The sequence below is a fragment of the Nycticebus coucang genome, chromosome 11 (assembly GCF_027406575.1).
Source record: "Nycticebus coucang isolate mNycCou1 chromosome 11, mNycCou1.pri, whole genome shotgun sequence".
Lineage (NCBI taxonomy): Eukaryota > Metazoa > Chordata > Mammalia > Primates > Lorisidae > Nycticebus > Nycticebus coucang.
Genome location: NC_069790.1, coordinates 28851689 through 28874399, shown reverse-complemented (window position 1 = coordinate 28874399; position 22711 = coordinate 28851689). Strand labels below are relative to the sequence as shown.

Sequence of the window (22711 nt, the reverse complement as noted above, 5' to 3'; positions counted from 1 at the left end):
AAGAATAATACAACAGATCAATAAATCAAAAAGCAGGTTTTCTGAAAAGGTCAATAAAATAGATAAACCTTTGGCCAACCTAATCAGGAAAAAAAGAGTAAAATCTCTAATCTCATCAATCAGAAACAACAAAGACGAAATAACAATAGACTCTTCAGAAATCCAAAAAATCCTTAATGAATATTACAAGAAACTTTATTCTCAGAAATATGAAAATCTGAAGGAAATTGACTGATACTTGGGAGCACATCACCTTCCAAGACTTAGCCAGAATCAAGCGGAAATGTTGAACAGGCCCATATCAAGTTCAGAAATAGCATCAACCATACAAAACCTCCCTAAAAAGAAAAGCCTGGGAACAGATGGTTTCACGTCAGAATTCTACCAAACCTTTAAAGAGGAATTAATACCTATATTACTCAACCTGTTCCAAAAGGTAGAAAAAGAAGGAAGACTACCCAACATGTTCTATGAAGCAAACATCACCCTGATCCCCAAACCAGGAAAAGACCCAACAAGAAAAGAAAATTATAGACCGATATCACTTATGAATATAGATGCAAAAATATTCAACAAGATCCTAACAAACAGAATCCAGCAACACATCAAACAAATTATACATCATGACCGAGTCGGTTTTATCCCAGGGTCTCAAGGCTGGTTCAATATATGTAAATCTATAAATGTAATCCAGCACATAAACAAATTAAAAAAGAAAGACCATATGATTCTCTCAATCAATGCAGAAAAAGCTTTTGATAATATTCTGCATCCCTTCATGATCAGAACACTTAAGAAAATCGGTATAGAAGGGACATTTCTTAAACTGATAGAGACCATCTACAGCAAACCCACAGCCAATATCATTTTGAATGGAGTTAAATTGGAATCATTTCCACTCAGATCAGGAACCAGACAAGGCTGCCCATTGTCTCCATTGCTTTTTAACATTGTAATGGAAGTTTTAGCCACAAAATTAGGGAAGAAAAGCCGATCAAGCGTATCCATATAGGGTCAGAAGAGATCAAACTTTTGCTCTTCGTAGATGATATGATTGTATATCTGGAAAACACTAGGTACTCTACTACAAAACTCTTAGAAGTGATCAAGGAATACAGCAGCATTTCAGGTTACAAAATCAACATTCATAAATCAGTAGCCTTTATATACACCAACAATAGTCAAGTGGAAAAAACAGTTAAGGACTCTATCCCATTCACAGTAGTGCCAAAGAAGATGAAATATTTGGGAATTTATCTAACAAAGGACGTGAAAGATCTCTATAAATAGAACTATGAAACTCTAAGAAAAGAAATAGCTGAGGGGGAGGAGACAAGATGGCTGACTGAAGCCAGCTTTCCACAGAGGCTCCCGTCCAGAAGGAGAGTTAAAAGACAAAAATTCAGCAAGTAACCTGGTGGATTTGAGCTGCACTAAGACAGAAGGTTGAAGAATGCACATCAACCCCGCTCAGGCGAGCTGCGACCACAAGGATACAAACAAAAGGTACAAAATCCATCACCAAGTGAACGGGAGTCCCCTCCCCCATGGGAATGGTTCAGAGTGCCCCACAAACAACCGGTCAGAGTTCAAAGGTCCTCCCACTACACTCCACAGGAGAGACCCCCTAAAAACTGGACCTACCTCCCCTACTAGGGTGCCACAGCGTCCTCCTGCCAGGCATAAATCTGTATAAACTCTATATAGTCTCTACCTGGAATTCTGAGCTCCCAGCGCTCCCCTTTGCTCACACTGGGGTCTGGAGGCCAGTCCTGGTCAGTCAGCGGAGATGGGACTGCACCAGAGTGGCAGTTCCCTGAGGCACAGTGCGACAGTTGTCTTTTGGTGACAATACGGCCAGGCATAAAACTGTGTAAAGCTCTGTGTGTTCTCTGCCCACAACCCCAGGCTCCCAGCGCTCCCTGCACTCCCCTCTGCTGTCGCTCCAAGTTCTGGAGGCCCCCCCAGGGGTCTGGACTCTTGGGCGATTGTTCGAGGGGTGTAGACAGTGCTGCACTGCAGCCTGTCGGTGCAGACTCTGCGGTACGGGAGCGGAGAGAGGACGGTTGGTCGGAGGGGAGCTACACCGAAGTGGCCGTTGCCTGAGCCATAAAGCAGCAGCCCTCTTTTGCTGGCAATATGGCTCACTACCGAATATTCTGAAGCCACACCTCCTGTCTTCCTGGGCAACCAGAGACTCTGAGTTTGCCTGAGGCAACTCCAGCTTGCAAACCAGGGAAACTCCCAGGGTGGGGCTGACCCAGAGGTCCGCTTTACTAAACCTAAGACGCACCTGGCCCTCAGGGGATCGTCAGCCTATAGGAGCAATACAGGAGCAAAGACAAGCTGATATGGAGCTCAATTCAGCTTCTCTTCTGCAGGGGAACTGTAGAGTTGTTCTGTTCTGTTCTGTCAGTAACATTAATCAGGAGTGAGACTGGACCTGAGTGAAAACCCCTCAACCTTCATCAAGTGCCCGAGGTTGTCAGGCCTCACCTCCTCCTGCTGGAGAGAGGCAGAGCGCAGCGGCCTGGCAGACTTCCTTGTGATTCAGGCAGGTACAAACTCTTGGAGTACCGATTCACTACAGGCAACTGGGTCAGCCAACTGCAGGGCTATCAGTGACTGGATGTGAAGTGGTGCAAGGTGCGGCAGGAGGCAGCAACCTTCCCAGACTGATTTATTGGCTGGGTGGCTTCTCCTGACTCCACGCAGCACTGGAGCAAGCCACACCAGAGTAGTCACCAGACCCCTGTGATCCAGTTCCCAGAGACCTCTTAAACTCTCTTACCCGAGACAGGTGCAGACTGAGACAATTGATTTGGACCTTTTTGAACTGAACCAATCGCCTGAGGACAAATCAGGTGGTGCCCTGGGTGCACGGTGAAGGTTTGATTTTTCTTCTCCAATTGTTTGCCGGTGGGGGGCGGGGTGACTTAATTGCTAATATTTCTCCACAGCTGAGACTTCAATCCAAAGTATCTGTTTCACTAGGGTGGAACAGAAACCAGCTGAAAACAAGACAGAACCACTTAGCCCCACCACACCAGACAGGGCCCCAGTTTCTCAGGCCACAACACTGTTTAGGCCTTCAACAAAGCTCCAGGGGAAAAAATCAGATGGAGTAAAACAACCATGGGGTGGAATCAGCGGAAAAACTCTGGTAACATGAATAACCAGAAAAGATCAACCCCCCCAAGGAAAGATATGGCAGATGCAATTGAAGATCCCATTCATAAACAACTGGCTGAGATGTCAGAAATCGAATTCAGAATTTGTATTGCAGACAAGATTAACAAAGTGGAATTAGGAATTCGAGGAGAAATTCAAAAGCTGTCTCAAGAATTTAACGAATTTAAAGACAAAACCACCAAAGACTTAGACACACTGAAGCAAGAATTTTCAGCCCTCAAAGATATGAAAAATACAGTAGAATCCCTTAGCAACAGAATGGAGCAAGCAGAAGAAAAGATTTCTGACATCGAAGATAAAACCTTTGAACGCTCCCAAACTCTCAAAGAGGAAGAGAAATGGAGAGCAAAAATGGATCACTCTCTCCGAGAGCTCTGGGATAATTCGAAGAAGGCGAATATCCGAATCATAGGGGTTCCAGAAACAGATGAAGTGGCCTCGCTGGGCATAGAGGCCCTTCTGCATGAAATTATGAAAGAGAATTTTCCAGACATGCCTAGAGATTCTGAAATTCAGATAGCAGACAGTGTCAGAACCCCAGCACGACTCAACCCCAATAAGACATCCCCCAGGCATATCATAATTAACTTCACTAAAGTTAATATGAAGGAAAAAAAATCCTCAAAGCTGCCAGGAGAAAGAAAACCATTACCTTCAAAGGGAAGAATATTAGAATGACTGCAGATCTCTCTGCTGAAACTTTTCAAGCCAGAAGAGGGTGGTCATCGACTTTTAATCTCCTAAAGCAAAATAACTTTCAACCCCGGATCTTGTATCCAGCTAAACTGAGTTTCATTTATGATGGAGAAATTAAATACTTTAATGACATTCATATGTTGAAGAAATTTGCCATAACCAAACCAGCTCTTCAGGATATTCTCAGACCTATCCTCCATAATGACCAAGCCAACCCTATAGCACAAAAGTAAACTCACTCAGAAACTTCGGATCAAACTCCAATTTCCACACTGGCGAAAGGATTAAAAATGCCCACTGGACTTTTGAAAAACTGAATACCCAAATCTTCACCACACTTATCAATATTCCCCATTAATGTGAACGGCTTAAACTGTCCTCTAAAGAGGCATAGGTTAGCTGATTGGATACAAAAACTCAGGCCAGATATTTTTTGCATACAAGAGTCACATCTTAACTTAAAAGACAAATACAGACTCAGGGTGAAAGGATGGTCGTCTATATTTCAGGCAAATGGAAATCAGAAAAAAGCAGGTGTTGCAATTTTATTTGCAGATACAATAGGCTTTAACCAACAAAAGTAAGGAAGGACAAGAATGGTCACTTCATATTTGTTAAGGGTAATACTCACTATGATGAGATCTCAATTATTAATACCTATGCACCCAACCAGAATGCACCTCAATTTATAAGAGAAACTCTAACAGACATGAGCAACTTGATTTCCTCCAGCTCCATAATCGTCGGAGATTTCAACACTCCTCCGGCAGTGTTGGATCAATCCTCCAACAAGAAGCTGAGCAAAGAAATCTTAGATTTAAACTTAACCATCCAACATTTTGATTTAGCAGACATCTACAGAACATTTCATCCCAACAAAACTGAATACACATACTTCTCATCAGCCCATGGAACTTACTCCAAAATCGATCACATCTTAGGTCACAAGTCTAACCTTAGTAAATTTAAAGGAATAGAAATTATTCCATGCATCTTCTTGGACCACCATGGAATAAAACTTGAGCTGAGTAACAACAGGAATATGCATACTCATACAAAAACATGGAAGTTAAATCACCTTATGCTGAATGATAGCTGGGTCAGAGATGAGATTAAGAAAGAAATCGCCAATTTTTTGGAACAAAACAACAATGAAGACACGAACTATCAGAACCTCTGGGATACCACAAAGGCAGTTCTAAGAGGGAAATTTATTGCACTACAAGCCTTCTTCAAGAGAACAGAAAGAGAGGAAGTTAACAACTTAATGGGACATCTCAAGCAACTGGAAAAAGAAGAACATTCCAACCCCAAACCCAGTAGAAGAAAAGAAATAACCAAAATTAGAGAAGAACTAAATGAAATTGAAAACAAAAGAATAATACAACAGATCAATAAATCAAAAAGCTGGTTTTTGAAAAGGTCAATAAAATAGATAAACCTTTGGCCAACATAATCAGGAAAAAAAGCGTAAAATCTCTAATCTCATCAATCAGAAACAACAAAGATGAAATAAGAACAGACTCCTCAGAAATCAAAAAAGTCCTTAATAAATATTACAAGAAACTTTATTCTAAGAAATATGAAAATCTGAAGGAAATTGACCAATACTTGGAAGCACGTCACCTTCCAAGACTTAGCCAGAATCATGTGGAAATGTTGAACAAGCCCATATCAAGTTCGGAAATAGCATCAACCATACAAAACCTCCCTAAAAAGAAAAGCCCGGGACCAGATGGTTTCACATCTGAATTCTACCAAACCTTTAAAGAAGAACTAGTACCTATATTACTCAAACTGTTCCAAAATTTAGAAAAAGAAGGAAGACTAGCAAACACATTCTATGAAGCAAACATCACCCTGATCCCCAAACCAGGAAAAGACCCAACAAGAAAAGAAAATTATAGACCAGTATCACTAATGAATATAGATGCAAAAATATTCAACAAGATCCTAACAAACAGAATCCAGCAACACATCAAACAAATTATACATCATGACCAACTCGGTTTTATACCAGGATCTCACGGCTGGTTCAATATATGTAAATCTATAAATGTAATGCAGCACATAAACAAATCAAAAAACAAAGACCATATGATTCTCTCAATCGATGCAGAAAAAGCTTTTGATAATATCCAGCATCCCTTCATGACCAGAACACTCAAGAAAATCGGTATAGAAGGGACATTTCTTAAACTGATAGAGGCCATGTACAGCAAACCCACAGCCAATATCATTTTGAATGGAGTTAAATTGGAATCATTTCCACTCAGATCAGGAACCAGACACGGCTGCCCATTGTCTCTATTGCTTTTTAACATTGTAGTGGAAGTTTTAGCCACCACAAGTAGGGAAGAAAAGGCGATCAAGGGTATCCACATAGGGTCAGAAGAGATCAAACTTTCGCTCTTCGCAGATGATATGATAGTAATCTGGAAAACACTAGGGACTCTACTACAAAATTTTTAGAAGTGATCAAGGAATATAGCAGCGTCTCAGGTTACAAAATCAACATGCATAAATCGGTAGCCTTTATATATACCAACAACAGTCAAGTTGAAAAAACAGTTAAGGACTCTATCCCATTCACAGTAGTGCCAAAGAAGATGAAATATTTGGGAATTCATCTAACAAAGGACGTGAAAGATCTCTATAAAGAGAACTATGAAACTCTAAGAAAAGAAATAGCTGAAAATATTAACGAATGGAAAAACATACTATGCTCATGGCTGGGAAGAATCAATATTGTTAAATGTCTATACTACCCAAAGCAATATATAATTTCAATGCAATCCCTATTAAAGCTCCACTGTTATACTTTAAAGATCTTGAAAAAACAATACTTCATTTTATATAGAATCAGAAAAAACCTCGAATAGCCAAGACATTACTCAGAAATAAAAACAAAGCAGGAGGAATTACGCTACCAGATCTCAGACTATACTACAAATCAATAGTGATCAAAACAGCATGGTATTGGCACAAAAACAGAGAAGTAGATGTCTGGAACAGAATAGAGAACCAAGAGATGAATCCAGCTACTTACCATTATTTAGTCTTTGACAAGCCAATTAAAAACTTTGAGTGGGGAAAAGATTCCCTATTTAACGAATGGTGCTGGGTGAACTGGCTGGCAATCTGTAGAAGACTGAAAGTGGACCCACACCTTTCACCATTAACTAAGATAGACTCTCACTGGATCAAAGATTTGAACTTAAGACATGAAACTATAAAAATACTAGAAGAGAGTGCAGGGAAATCCCTTGAAGAAATCGGTTTGGGTGAGTATTTTATGAGGAGGACCCCCCGGGCAATTGAAGCAGCTTCAAACATATACTACTGGGACTTGATCAAACTAAAAAGCTTCTGCACAGCCAAGAACACAGTAAGTAAAGCAAGCAAACAGCCCTCAGAATGGGAGAAGATATTTTCAGGTTATCTCTCTGACAAAGGTTTAATAACCAGAATCCACAGAGAACTAAATGCATTAGCAAGAATAGAACAAGGGATCCCATCGCAGGCTGGGCAAGGGATTTGAAGAGAAACTTCTCTGAAGAAGACAGGCGTGCGGCCTTCAGACATATGAAAAAATGCTCATCATCTTTAATCATCAGAGAAATGCAAATCAAAACTACTTTGAGATATCATCTAACTCCAGTGCGACTAGCCTATATCACAAAATCCCAAGACCAGAGATGTTGGCGTGGATGTGGAGAAAAGGGAACACTTTTGCACTGCTGGTGGGAATGCAAATTAATACATTTCTTTTGGAAAGAAATATGGAGAACCCTTAGAGATCTAAAAATAGATCTGCCATTCAATGCTGTAATCCCTCTACTGGGCATATACCCAGAAGACCAAAAATCACATCATAACAAAGATATTTGTACCAGAATGTTTATTGTAGCTCAATTCATAACTGCTAAGTCATGGAAGAAGCCCAAGTGCCCAGTGATCCATGAATGGATTAATAAATTGTGGTACATGTACACCATGGAATATTATGCAGCCTTAAAGAAAGATAGAGACTTTACCTCTGTCATGTTTACATGGATGGAGCTGGAACATATTCTTCTTAGTGTATCTCAAGAATGGAAGAAAAATTACCCAATGTACTCAGACCTACTATGAAACTAATTTAGGGTTTGCACATGAAAGCTATAACCCAGTTACAACCTAAGAATAGGGGGAAGGGGGAAAGGGAGGGGAGGGATGGGGGAGGTGGGTAGAGGGAAGGGAATTGGTGGGATTACACCAGCGGTGCATCTTACAAGGGTATATGTGAAACTTGGTAAATGGTCTGTAAAGCTAGTGAATGATGCCCCATGATCATATCAATGTACACAGCTATGATTTAATAAAAAAAAAAAGAAATAGCTGAAAATGTTACCAAATGGAAAAACATACCATGCTCATGGCTGGAAAGAATCAACATCGTTAAAATGTCCATACTACCCAAAGCAATATACAATTTTAACGCAATCCCTATTAAAGCTCCGCTGTCATACTTTAAATGTCTTGAAAAAACAATACTTCGTTTTATATGGAATCAGAAAAAAACCTCGAATAGCCAATACATTACTCAGAAACAAAAACAAAGCAGGAGGAATTACGCTACCAGATCTCAGACTATACTACAAATCGATAGTGATCAAAACAGCCTGGTATTGGCACAAAAACAGAGAAGTAGATGTCTGGAACAGAATAGAGAACCAAGAGATGAATCCAGCTACTTACTGTTATTTAATCTTTGACAAGCCAATTAAAAACATTCAGTGGGGGAAAAGATTCCCTATTTAACAAATGGTGCTGGGTGAACTGGCTGGGAACCTGCAGAAGACTGAAAGTGGACCCACACCTTTCACCATTAACTAAAATAGATTCTCACTGGATTAAATATTTAAACTTAAGACATGAACTATAAAAATACTAGAGGAGAGTGCAGGGAAAACCCTTGAAGAAATCGGTCTGGGTGAGTATTTTATGAGGAGGACTCTCCGGGCAATTGAAGCAGCTTCAAAAATATACTACTGGGACTTGATCAAACTAAAAAGCTTCTGCACAGCCAAGAACACAGTAAGTAAAGCAAGCAAACAGCCCTCAGCATGGGAGAAGGTATTTGCAGGTTATGTTTCTGACAAAGGTTTAATAACCAGAATCCACAGGGAACTCAAACTCATTAGCAAGAAAAGAACAAGGGTTCTTTTCGCAGGCTGGGCAAGGGATTTGAAGAGAAACTTCTCTGAAGAAGATAGGCACGTGGCCTTCAGACATATGAAAAAATGCTCATCATCTTTAATCATCAGAGAAATGCAAATCAAAACTACTTTGAGATATCATCTAACTCCAGTGAGACTGTATCACAAATTCCGAAGACCAGAGATATTGGCACAGATGTGGAGAAAAGGGAACAATTTTGCACTGCTGGTGGGAATGCAAATTAATACATTCCTTTTGGAAAGAGATATGGAGAACACTTAGAGATCTAAAAATAGACCTGCAATTCAATCCTGCAATCCGTCTACTGGGCATATACCCAGGAGACCAAAAATCACATCATAACAAAGATATTTGTACCAGAATGTTTATTGCAGCCCTATTCATAATTGCTAAGTCATGGAAAAAGCCCAAGTGCCCATCGATCCATGAATGGATTAATAAATTGTGGTATATGTACACCATGGAATATTATGCAGCCTTAAAGAAAGATGGAGACTTTACCTCTTTCATGGATGGAGCCGGAACATATTCTTCTTAGTAAAGTATCTCAAGAATGGAAGAAAAAGTACCCAATGTACTCAGCCCTACTATGAAACTAATTTATGGCTTTCACATGAAAGCTATAACCCAGTTACAACCTAAGAATAGGGGGAAGGGGGAAAGGGAGGGGAGGAAGAGGGGAGGTGGGTAGAGAGAAGGGGATTGGTGGAATTGCACCTGAGGTGCATCTTGCAAGGGTATATGTGAAACTTGGTAAATGTGGAATGTAAGTGTCTTGGCACAATAACTGAGAGAACGCCAGGAAGGCTATGTTAACCAGTGTGACGAAAGTGTGCCAAACGGTCTGTGAAGCTAGTGAATGATGTCCCATGATCATATCAATGTACGCAGCTATGATTTAATAAAAAAAAAAAGAAAATGAAATCAATACATAGGAAAGATCTCTTCAGTCCCATATTCATTTCAACATTATTCACAATAGCCAAACAGGTGGAAACAATCTAGGTATCCATTGATAGATGAATGAAGACACTGTAGTTTATATATAGGCTCACCTCATTTTATTCACTTTATTGTGCATCTATAGATATCACATAAATACTTTGTGTGTGCATGTGGTCTTAGATGTATACTGCATTTAACCCTCAAAGAAGTGTGCGCAATGCAGATAAACAACCACATTAAAGAGTAATCAATGAAGGGGATGAGCCTTGCCAGATTTTGTTATAATAAGTAATGTTATTTTTAAATATTTGGCATTGTGTTCAATTTTTTAAAGAGATTGATATTTTAAACACACAGAAATGCCATATTTAATTGCATTTCACAGATACTGTCTGGTTTACAAATTGAAGGATTCTGTCAACACTGCATGAAGCAAGTATTTAGGTATCATTTTCTCTATAATACATGCTCACTTCATGTCTGTCACATTTTGGTAATTCTTGCAATATTTCAAACTTATTCATTATTATTATAATTATTATGGTGATCAGTGTTTAGTGATTTTTGATGTTCTTATTTTAATTGTTTGGAAGCATCATGAATTGTGCACCCAAAGACACAATTATGCCCATAAGACAATAAACTTAATATTATATATGTTCTGACTGCTCCACCAACCACTTGTTCTCCCATCTCTCTCTCTTTCTCTGGGCCTCCCTCATCCCTGAGACACAATAATATTGAAATTAATCCAATTAATAACCCTACAATGGCCTCAAAATGTTCAATATTCAAGTGAAAGGAAAAGTCATACATTTCTTACTTTAAATCAAAAGTTAAAAATGATTAAGCTTAGTCAAGAAAGTATGGCAAAAGCCAAGACAGGCTGAAAACTAGGTCTCTTGCTCCATTACCTGAGTTATAAACACAAAGAAAATGTTCTTCAAAGAAATTAAAAGGGCTGCTTCAGTGAACACATGAATTATAAGCAAGCTAAACATCTTTATTGTTGATAGGGAAAAAGTTTGAGTGTTCTGGATGGAAGACCAAATCAGTCACAACATTCCCTTAAGCCAAAGCCTAATCTAATGCAAGGCTCTAACTCCCTTTGATTCTATGAGACTAAGAGAGATGAAGAAGCTACAGAAGAAAAAATTGAAACTAGCAGAAGTTGGTTCATGAAGCTTAAGGCAAGAAACTGATTCCAAGCCACAAAAATGTAACAGTGCTGCTGAAGAAGCCACAGAAAGTTATCCAGAAGATGTAGCTAAGATCATCAATGAAGGTGGCTACTGAACAACAGGTTTTCAGTGTAGATAAAACAGCCTCATATTGGAAAAAAAGGCCATCTAGGACTATCATAGCTGAAGAGGAGGAGTGAATGCCTGGGTCAGAGCTTCAAATGACAGGCTGAATCTCGTCTAAGAGATTAAGCTGGTGACTTTAAGTTGAAGTCAATGCTTACTTGCCATTCTGAAAATCCCAGAATCCTTAAGAGTTGTGCTAAATCTACTCTGCCTGTGCTCTACAAATGGAATTGCAAAACCTCGATGATAGCACATCTATTGACAGCATGGTTTACTAAATACAGGGTGTCCATCAAGTTTGTGTGTAATTTAAAATAGCCAGCTATTTAAAGTGCACATGAACTTGACGTTCACTCAAGAGCTCTGATGGAGATGTACAAGGAGATTAACATTGTTTTTGTGCCTGCTGACACAACATGGGTAATTCTGACTTTCAAGTCTTATTATTTAAAAAAATGCACTTTGTACGGGTACAGTTGCCATAGATGGTGATTCCTCTGACATACCCTGGGAAAGTCAACTGAAAACCTTCTGGAAAGAATACACCATTTTAGATACTATTAAGAACATTTCATGGTTCAGAGGGGAGGTCAAAATATCAACATTAGCAGGAATTTGGAAGAAGTTGATTCCAGCCCTCATAGATGAATTTGAGGGCTTCAGGACTTCAGTGGAGGAAGTCACTGGAGATGTGGTGGAAGTAACAAGAGAACTACAATTAGGAGTGGAGCCTGAAGATGTGATTGAATTGCTATAATCTTACGATAAAACTTGAATAAATGAGGAGTTGCTTCTTATGGCACAATGAAAGTGATTTCCTTAATAAATAAAAAAAAAAAGAAATTCCTAGCAATCTGATACGTTACCACCCATAATTTGTTATTACATTAGAATGTTGTATGAAACAGAAATAATCAAATTTCCTTGTCAATTGTGTCATCACTATAATAAATTCTCTTCAGATCTTTAATCAAAAAAAAAAAAAGAAAGTGATTTTTTGAGAATCACTTATGGAATATATTTCTGGTGAAGATTCTGTGAACATTATTGAAGTGATAAGAAAGCATTTTGAATATTACATAAACTAGTTGATAAAGTAGCAGCAGGGTTTGAGACAATTGACTCCAATTCTGAATGAAGTTTTACTGTAGGTAAAATGTTATCCAACAGTATTGCATGCTATGGAGAATTTTTTTTTTTTTAAGAGACAGGGAGACAAGGAATTCAGATTAATACAAGGGTACAAATGATTAGTCTACACTGTTTGAATTTCTAAAATAAAGTTCAAATTGTAGTAGAGTCCTTTCTCCTCATATTAATCTGAAATAAAAATTAAAAAAATATACAGGGAGAGTAAACGACAGGACCACACCTATGGACCATATTGCAAGGGTACAAGTCAAATCTGTCATTTGTAGAACATAAATGTCTTAACACAATAATCAAGTAAATGAGGCAAAAGCTATATTGATTGGTTTGATGTAATCATGTCAGATTATATTAAAAAATCACACATTGTACCCCACATATGCGTAAATGTATTCATGATCTATGTGTATATGACTTAAGAAAAAACTGAAAAAATATAGAAAAGTTGGAAACTTTCAGAACAATGCTTGCATGAAAACATGTTCATTATATATTATTGAATAAAATAGGTTACAGAACATATGTGTAGCATGATTATGTGTGTTTATGTATACATATATATAAATGTTTAACAAAATTAAAGATTATAAGCAACAACAACAACAATAACAAAAAAGAGACAGGGAATTGCTCTAACACACAGGATGGAGTGCAGTATAGCTAATTAAAAAAAAAAATGTGTAGAGTTGAAGTCTTGTTAAGTTGCTGAGGCTGGTCTCAAACTTCTGGCCTCAAGTGATTCTCCTGGGAGCCTTGGCCTCCAAAAGTGCTGGGATTATGGATATGAGTCACTGCTCTAGGCTCAGAGAAGTCTTGCAAGAAAGGAAGATTTAATCAATGCTGCAAACTTCATTGTTGTCTTGTTAGGGAATATTCTGAACAGCCATAACCAGCAGTCATCAGCATCAAAGCAGGACACTCCACCAGTAAAAAGATTGACTTTGAAGGTTCAGACGACTGTAGCACTTTTAAGCAATAAAGTATTTTTTAAACTAAAGTATTTACTTTTTTGGACATAATGTTCATGCACACTTAAAAGACTAAAGTATAGTATACGTTTATAGTGTAAACATAACATTCACATGCACTGGCAAACCAAAAAATTCATGCAAACCACTTCACTTTGGTATTCAATTTATTGCAATGCTCTGAAAGTGAACCTGCAATATGTCTAAGGTATTTCTTTGTATAATTGAATATCATTCAGCCTTTAAAAAGGAGGGAATCTTGCCATTTGTCACAACTTGGATAAACCTGGAGGACATTATGCTAAGTGAAATAAGCCAGACACGAAAAAGAAATGTATTGCATGATCTCACTTACACAGGGAATCTTAAAAAATTAAATTATACACAGATAGAGAATAAAATAGTGGTGACCAGGGGCGGGGATGGGGGTAGGAAATGGGAAGATGTAGGTCAAAGGAGAAAAAGTAGCAGATATGTAGAAGGAATAAGTAGGACATGAGTAACTATGTAAGATGACAGGTATGTTAATTCTGTTCACTGTAGTAACCGTTTTGTCACATGAATGTATCTCACAACTTCACAACGTATACATTAATGCACACAATAAAATTTATCAAAAAAAATTCTTGGTCTGGTAATTCCAACATTCCTACTAAATCTGACTCTGGTTCTGATGCTGCTTCAAACTATGTTTTTTGCCTCTTAGTAAGCTTTGTAATTGTTTGTTGAGAGGTGGACATGCTGTGCCAGATACAAAGAAATGCAGAAAATAGTCTTTTAGTGGTACGGCAGTGAGGTGTGGGGAGGAGGAAGTGTTCTGTGGCCCAGCGTTACCCCAGACTTTCAGGAGCTGGTGCCCCTGGACAGTGAGCCTGAACTTCACTAGTGTTTCTCAGTTGTCCTCTCTGTTCCCCTTAGATGGAAAAGGACATCCAGGGAGGACTGGAGCTGGATATTTACACTCACCTAGGTGATTTCATTTCTATAATGAAACCCCAGTAGGCAGAGTCTGGTAAAACGGTTTCCCACAAGAGCAGGACTTGCCAAGGAAAACAGAATGCTTAGTATATTTCAAAGTGGTTGCTTTCTGCCACCCCCTGGCAGAAACACTGATGCAGGAGGGGATTTTTCTTTAGTATTCTCCCCCACCTGAGAACCTGGCCTCGCTCTTGGAGGTAAAATCCCCCCACCTGTGACTGGGTCCCCCTGGAGTTTTCAGCGCTCAGACACGTCTACATGGAGCCTCTAGTAATTTGTCAATTACAGTTCAGGTTTCCCTACTCACTTGCTTCTCTGGAGGTTTCTACTGATTTGCCTCTGCCCCAGGAAGTTGTGACTTCCTGCATTCACCTGTCTGTCTCTCTAATTTGCAGGGGCAGCAGTTTACCCCATCACCTCATTTTTCTCACAAATCTAAAAAGAGTTTTTTTTTTTCAGTTTATTCAGCATTTTATTGGAAGGATGGTGTTGGTGACTTCTAAGCTCCTTACACACTGGACTGGAAACTGGAAGTCTGCCAAGTCTTTTTTATTTTTGCATTTTCCAGGGTTTCTTATATAATTTTTGTATGTAGCAAGATCTTTAAGACTTTTATTAAAATTTGTTGAACATTCTTGGTAATAGCTTATATTTATAAGCATTTTCTAACTAGCAGGTACTGTTCAAAATGTTTTATGTACATAATCACATTTAAACCTTGGAAGATCTCACACACATCACTATTTTTGTTCCCATTTGATAGGCAAGGAAGCTGAAGCACAGAAAGTTTGTGTCTTCCCCTCAAAGAATATCAGCCAGTGATTGGCAGAACCAGAACTCAAACTCAAAATGTCTGGCTTCAGAGCATGTTAATAATAAGCATCCTATTCTATTACCCAGCTGACTACTGTAAGTCTTTGTAGTATTTTGAAATCATTTTATTCTAAAGAAATTCATATCTTATAGCAGATCATTTCTTATTCTAGTTTATTTTGGAAACTGCCAATAGGATATTTCAATTTACCACCCAAACATCTGAAATTACTGAAAAAAAAAAAAAAAAAAAAGACTTGGAGCATACATCTCTTGTACCTCATTGTAAAAAAGTTTACACAGAAACTACACAAAAACATGATCCCATGAAGTCTTCCTCAGCCCGTCAGAGATACTCCACATTGGCTAAAATGAATCTACTACCAGAAAAAGACTTCTATGGTCTTACAAATAGAAACAGAGGTGCTATTTTCTATGACAAATTAGTACTGGGACTTACATAAACTTAACTTTAAGGGTACTAAAATTTTAAGCCAACCTAGGTTGTTCTGATTACATTACATATACAATGAGGTTTACCATCATTAACAGACAAGCGAAAGATAACCACTGCCCCAGGGGCTATGCCAGCTCTGCCAGTAATATGGAGCCTGCTTTCAAGTAAGCCACTTTGGGGTCTGCATTCAAATTGATTGCATATTTTATTCTCTTTCTTTATGGAAAAATGGTTTATCTGAACCATTAGAGTCTTCTTTTTATGGTAACTGATTCAGAGCTGAAAATGTTAGAAAATACCATATTCTAATTTCACTGGAGTTCATATTGGTAGCTTTCAGATATAAGAGCAACAGGTACAGACAGGTTTAAATATCAAAATGCAGAATCATTTCTAATCAATATATTCTCCTTTATTAACCAAGTGAATAGTCTATGGCTATTAGCCAACATCAGAAGAGCTTGTATTATCAAGTAAACCATATGTCTCACCCTATCCATAAGGAATCATATACTATGATTGAGAACGAGAAAATCTATCTCCCGAGGGTATAAATGCTGTATATATGAGCTGCTTTATCTGCTCTCCACTAAAAAAAAAAAACAAATAAAAAAATACTTTCCATTCCTTAATGTTATATTATGGAAGATTGTCTTTTAGACATAAATGCCAATATTTTTTTTGTGGATAACAAATACCTTAATGGATTACGGATAGGTCTATGGATACAGTTTTGATACAGCACTAGTTTTTCATTAACATTTTTTTCGCTTGTTATTGATAACTGTGTCATATGGGTGTCAGCCTGATGCCCATAATGACAGAACAATGTATTAAGTACAATCATATGGGTAGAGACAACACTCTGTGACAGCTCAGAGAAGAGGATAACAAAAGTGCTTTCTGGAGTTGCTCTAAAGAAGACTCAAAACAGGCAAACACTAAGGGCCACTGCATGTCTCCAATAGAACAAAATATGCAGGTGGGTGAAAGGTTGGCACATTCAATCAGGCTCTTTTATTTCCTAGAATGTAAGTATTTCATCAAGTTTCACAGGGTTAAAATGGATTTGCAGAGTTGGCATGCCATTTTCCTCAAGTGTTATAGGTCAAATTCTGCATACTAAGAGAAGGACCAGAAAATGGGTCTTCCAAGTCTGGCATATTCCAAAACACATTCTAGTAAGGGAGCATTGGCCAGGGACTCCCTGGAAAGTGCTGCAGGTTGTGGACTGAACAATCCTAAGGGTCATCATTCTTAACATAGATATGGAGATGTATATTCCTCATTCCAGCAAATAGAAGTGAAGAGTCTGATTTTAACTAAAGCAATATTTTAGGACAATTTCTGATAGATGGAAGTAAAGTATATTGAGGACAGGATGACTTTTTTCTAATTCATACAAAGGTCTTTGTGGGTTATTAACTGACTTGTTTTTTATTCAACCCAAATGTTACCCTTGTCTATGTCAGAACATACAGAGAGGAAGTGGATCACCACAGGTTGTGGTCTCCTCTATCATTTGTACACATATCCTTAGGTTGTGCTGAAGACCACCCTAGGACAAATGACAACAGCCCTGGAAGATCAGAGGAGGACTTGAGAGAGTGGTATCAGGAAAGAAAGAATACATAAGATAACTTCCCATGTCACTTGCTCTTGGTGTCTGCCCTCACCATGAGAGTTCTAGGGTCCTTGGCTCCTTTCACTGCACCTTCAGGCTCCTTTCCTGTGACTTCACTTTCCACTGGTACCTCTAACAGCAAATTGGGTAGAATCAGCCAGACAACACAGTAGGTGACTTGACATGCCTCAAAACAGGGACCCTTTCTCACTCATGGTTTCAACCTGATGGCCTACCGCAGTGTTTACTACAGAGACTGAAAGACTGTGTCTAAGCAAAAGGAATGACTGCAGTTATTAGCTAAAATGCATTTTGTGAATAAGCATTAGATTCATTTATACCTGACACGACTGAGATTCATATATAAACCATAAGTAAGAGAAATCTGGCCGTGCACAAATTTGGTCATCTTTTTAGCCCTGCTATGCTTCTTTACTCAAAAAAGGGGTGAGAAGTGGCATGTGCCAAATGAAATTTCATTTTAAGGAACAATCAGGGAAAGTGATTTAACTAAAAAGAAAAAATCCTTTTAATTCAAAGGAATCAAACAAAGAAGGGGCTTTTATGTTTGTGAAATATATATAAAAGTAAAAAGCAAAGACAAGAGTCAAATTACAAATAAAAGAAAGTCACCTTTCTCTGGGTAATCTGAAAAGTTCCTAAAATAGGTAGTAACTGAAATAACTCTCTTACCTTGTAATTGTTCATGATTTCAGCTAACCATGGCTTAACAGACTGCACTGTATCATCTCGCAAATACTTTTCAACTATAGCACCATCATTAAAAGTTCGGTTTCCCACGTGGATGGCCTGTCTCACTTCTGGAAGTGATAAAAATTTTGCGTAGTAACCTTGGTCCTCAGGTTCCTGGCAGGAGGGTGTATGAGAAAGACAGGGAACATGATTGGGTGGCAGGAACAGCATGCTGGGGAAAGCTGTGAATTTCCCATCACAAATAGTGCAATGAACAACATGTGGCATGACAGGCGGTGTCTGTTGCTCAAAGGAGTAGAGCACCAGCCCCATATATCAGAGGTGGCGGGTTCAAACCTGGCTCCAGCCAAAAAATAAAATAAAATAAAAATGTGGCATGACGATGAACTTGTCTCCTTTCTTGAAATTCTAACTCAATGGTTTTGGGGTAATATAAGTGGGATCCTTTCATGAAGGGAAGATATGAAAAGAAGGTCAAAAGGATCACAAGGAGCCAGGGTGGTGGTGTGGCATTCAAAGCTAAAAATTTCTTTTCTATATTGTGCTGTTTATTAAAACTATACACCAAAAAAAATCAGCTGACTATAATTTAAGATGGAAAATATGTCAAACGTAAGCAACAGATGATACTTTATGGACACAAGAGAAAAGAAAAAGTTGTCCATGAGCCTTACTTAAAAACACAAAACACCAAAACACTGCATTAACATCTCTGCATCAATTATTGTACTAAAATAAACAAGAAGTAAATGCTTAAAAAAACATTCCTAATAACAAAAGGATTAAAAAAAAGTGGTTAGCATTTGAGTTTGACACCTTTGTGCTTTACCAACAGTTTTTGCGAACTGTGACTACATTACTTCGCAAGGAAAATGTAATCACAGATTTTGTTTCTCTCTTGTCTACCATGTGTTTTCTTCTTGGTACGATCTAAATCAAAAACCACAGGGTTGCAAATTCCATTGACATTATGTTTTACTTACAAACCAGTGCAGAATGCATTGTCTATGCACTAGACAAAGATCATATAAATCCAAATCCCCACTTTGGCTCCTTTTCTTTGATTTGATTAGTTCTCCACAGATGACATCAACTTTGGCCTAGTTTTATGAAAGAAACTACTTGAAAAATGTTCCAGAAGGCTTGAAGTGAGTCCATATTAAATGAACTGAAGTTTAGTGCATCTTAAGTTAAAAGTAAGACAAAGCAAATATTTTCATACAGGCTTTGGCAGTTCTGATATTCTAACCTGCCTTAAGTACAGAACAAAGAATGTGGGCCTTTTCAAGAGATTCATAAACAGGCTTGAAGCTCTTGGACTTGAACTCCAATCCCAGCCTGTATCCTTCACAGAAGAATCTCTGTATAACTAGCTCTACTTGGGGGGAAATTATAGTAATCAGAACTGATACTACATATCTGCAATGTCACACATCCTCAGAGGTCAGATTATAATATATACAACACTGGTGAAGAAAAAATCCTGTCATCTATAGACCAAATAATGCAATACAAGTTTGGACATATTGGTCTAGTATGAAGTCAGCTGTAATATTTGCCAAAACAGAGGAAGCTTGATTTTGTTAAAAGTTTTAAACAAACATTATTATAGTTTTTAAAGTGTCATTACCATGCACTGCAAAAGGTTATAGTAGTTAATACATCCTGTAACATTCTGGAAGTAAGAAGGATCACTTGTTAAGTCACCATCTAGTAGTTTATCCAGGATCTAGGTTGGGAGAGAGAAAGAAAGAAGGAAAACATCAGGGTGAGTAAAGGGGCCGAGAGGCCTTTGTCATTGTGTTTATTTGATAGCATTTTCATGCCTTCACTGTCTCAGTCAGCAACCACTTAGTGCGCATCATCTTTATGCTAGGCACTGTCCCAGACCAAAAGCCTTTCTCATGGAACTCATACCTACAGGGGGACAAGAAATCAGAATGTTGAGGTATGTCAAATGTTAGTGATCAAGGAACTCAAAAGTATGGTAGGGAATGATAAAGAGAAAAGTAAAGAAGAGAAGTGAGGCAGGAAGTGTCACGGTGCACATGTGTACGGCACACTGTAGAGAGGCCACACAGGGTGTCACTTAGAAGGGGGCATTTGAGGAAAGCTATGTTGGAAGGGTGGAAATGCACCACGCAGGCATCTAGGGAGAAACCATTCCAGGTAGAAGAGACAGAAGAGCAGATTAATAAGCTGTGGTGTATGTGCACCATGGAATACTATTCAGCCATTAAAGATAGAGACTTTACATCTTTTGTATCTATCTGGATGGAGTTGAAGAATATTCTCCCTAGTAAAGTATCTCAAGAATGGAAAAGCAGGGGGAGATTGGGTATGTTCAGGGTGGTATGGCCGTAGACTCAGGAATGGATTAACAAGCTGTGGTATATGTATACCATGGAATACTATTCAACCATTAAAAAAGATGGAGACTTTACAACCTTTGTATTAACCCAGATGGAAGTGGAACACATTATTCTTAGTAAAGCATCACAAGAATGGAGAAGCATGAATCCTATGTACCCAATTTTGATATGAGGACCATTAATGACCTAGTACATGGTGAGGAGTGGGGGAAGGGGAGAGCAGGGGGAGAAGGAGGAAGGGAGGTGGGGGAAAAGAAGACCAGAGAGAGGGAAGGAGAGAGGGGGTGGGAGAAGGGACGAGCAGAGAGAGGGAAGGAAGGAGGGAGGGGGTGGGGTCTCAATGTGTGACACACCTTTTGGGGGACACAATTATAAGAGGGACTTTACCTAACAAATGCAATCAGTGTAACCTGGTTTCTTGTACCCTTGATGACTCCTCAACAATAAAAAAAAAAAAGGATGGAAAAGCAAGCATGCTATGTATTGATTACTAATTTGAAACTAGTAGATGAACAACCATAGGCTTATATGAGAGAAAATCACAATTAAATTCAAGAATAGGGAAGGAGGGGGTGGAGGAAAGGAAAAATGGGGTTCAGTAGGCTCCAACCAAATGGGTACAATGTATGGGTATGTGGCTCACTTTCTGGGTAAAGGACTCAGCTACAACATGGACTTTAGCCTATAAACTCAAACAATATAACCTAATTGTTTATACCCTTATATTAATATGAAGAAGAAAGAGCAGAGGCCTGGCCTGTGGGAGTGAGCCATGTGGGAAGGGTGCCTTACCATGGATCATGGAGTACAAGGACAGAGGATGGAGGACATAGGAACAGATGCAGGTGTTTGGAACTGGCAGAAGTTGGGCTGCTTACATTAAAAAAAAAAAAAAACTAACAAAAAACTCGTCATTGGCTGAGGGTGAGAACACCCAGGATTGTTGTGGACACCCTTCCAGCCACGTTCAGCTGTACCAAGGCAGGCCTGGCATGGCAAAGAGGTGAACTGAGCCAGGGCTGTGGTTCAGTCAAAGGAGTGAGTGGAAATAGTAGGAAGTAGGCTTAACAATTGGGAATATATGGAATGACTCATGTAGGTTGAAATTGGGTAATGCAAAATACAGACTTGAGAGGGTTTGAGATCACGAAGAGCTACATAGGAAAATCAGCAGATTGAAAGGTGGTAGGGTTGCAGGACTGTCAGAGTTGGTCCATTAGCAGAAGGGAACAGAAAGGACTGGCAGGTGGTGATTAGAGAAAGATGTTTGAATGTGAGATTGTGAATTTATTCCTGGCTTTTGGGGGTTAATGAGAATGAGCCGCTAAAAGGAGGAGAGTGAAATCATTGAAAAAAGGAGGCTAAGGAACTGAAGGACCAAATTCTAAAAGGATCATCAATGTGGATGCTGCCGTCACCAGGAATTATGACAAGAGTAATGCTGGAGAGAGTGACAGAGGGGCCGGAGCTCAACTAGTCAGAGAGTGAGTGCAAGAAGCTGGGGTTGGTAAGACAGCACAATAAGCAGAGTTGGGTGGTCCTATCTGAGGACCTAAGATTCAAGACTGAACACCTTAGATGGGGGCAGGGAGAATGATCTGGAAGCTGCAAGGAAGAAGGTAAGAGAGAGGAAGAAGGCAAGGGGAGCCCTCAGCAGGGGAGAGCCAGATTTGGGGTAAAGCAAGAAGGTGAAGAAAAGGAAATATACAATTTCGAATGCTTACCTCAAACTGGTTAATATAACCTCACCTCACTTATTTGTTGTGTGAAGACATTTATATTCTATAGGTATGATTCAATAAAAAAAAAAAAGAAGAGAAGGGAATCATCACAGAAGAAATTAAAGACAGCAATTTATGGTTGATGGTAGGAAGTTGTGAGGGATTCTTGTGAAAGAATCCTAAGAAATGAATTCAGCCCATTTTAAATGTGATCTATCAAGTATAAATTTAGGTTTCTTATTAGATCTATTATGTAGTATGTGCATATTGTCTTAATTTTATGGGTGAGGACAACGAGACCCATAGAGTTAAGTAACTTGCCAAGGAGAGCCCACTGATGATGTCAGAGGGGAGGGCGTGGGCCTGCACACGCAGCCACATGCAGCCACATGCATGCTGGCCCCTAGCAGGCAGATTGCAGTGTTTCCTAGTCGTCACTTCCTTCTTGCCATGCTTTGGGGTTTAACATAAACTCTCACTATGTTTTTTAGATTAATATCCTTTTTCAAACATGAAGGAACTTATCCAAGTTAACATTGCAATGGGAACAGG

General features: G+C 38.9%; 1 protein-coding gene across 13 annotated transcripts in view; it reads right to left on the bottom strand.

Annotated features, from left to right (window-relative positions):
• The window catches only part of CPVL (carboxypeptidase vitellogenic like), a 249760-nt gene that overhangs the window by 92759 nt on the left and 134290 nt on the right, over positions 1-22711 (bottom strand). For 11 of the 13 annotated variants that reach the window (XM_053609286.1, XM_053609291.1, XM_053609285.1 and 8 more), the window contains 2 exons: positions 19697-19795; positions 18046-18219 (listed from right to left, as the gene is read on the bottom strand). In XM_053609286.1, coding sequence (XP_053465261.1) covers positions 18046-18219; positions 19697-19795 — 273 coding nt within the window. Of the gene's footprint in view, positions 1-11960; positions 13478-18045; positions 18220-19696; positions 19796-22711 lie in introns of those variants that run through there. The other 2 variants (XM_053609296.1, XM_053609295.1) reach the window with 2 other exon arrangements.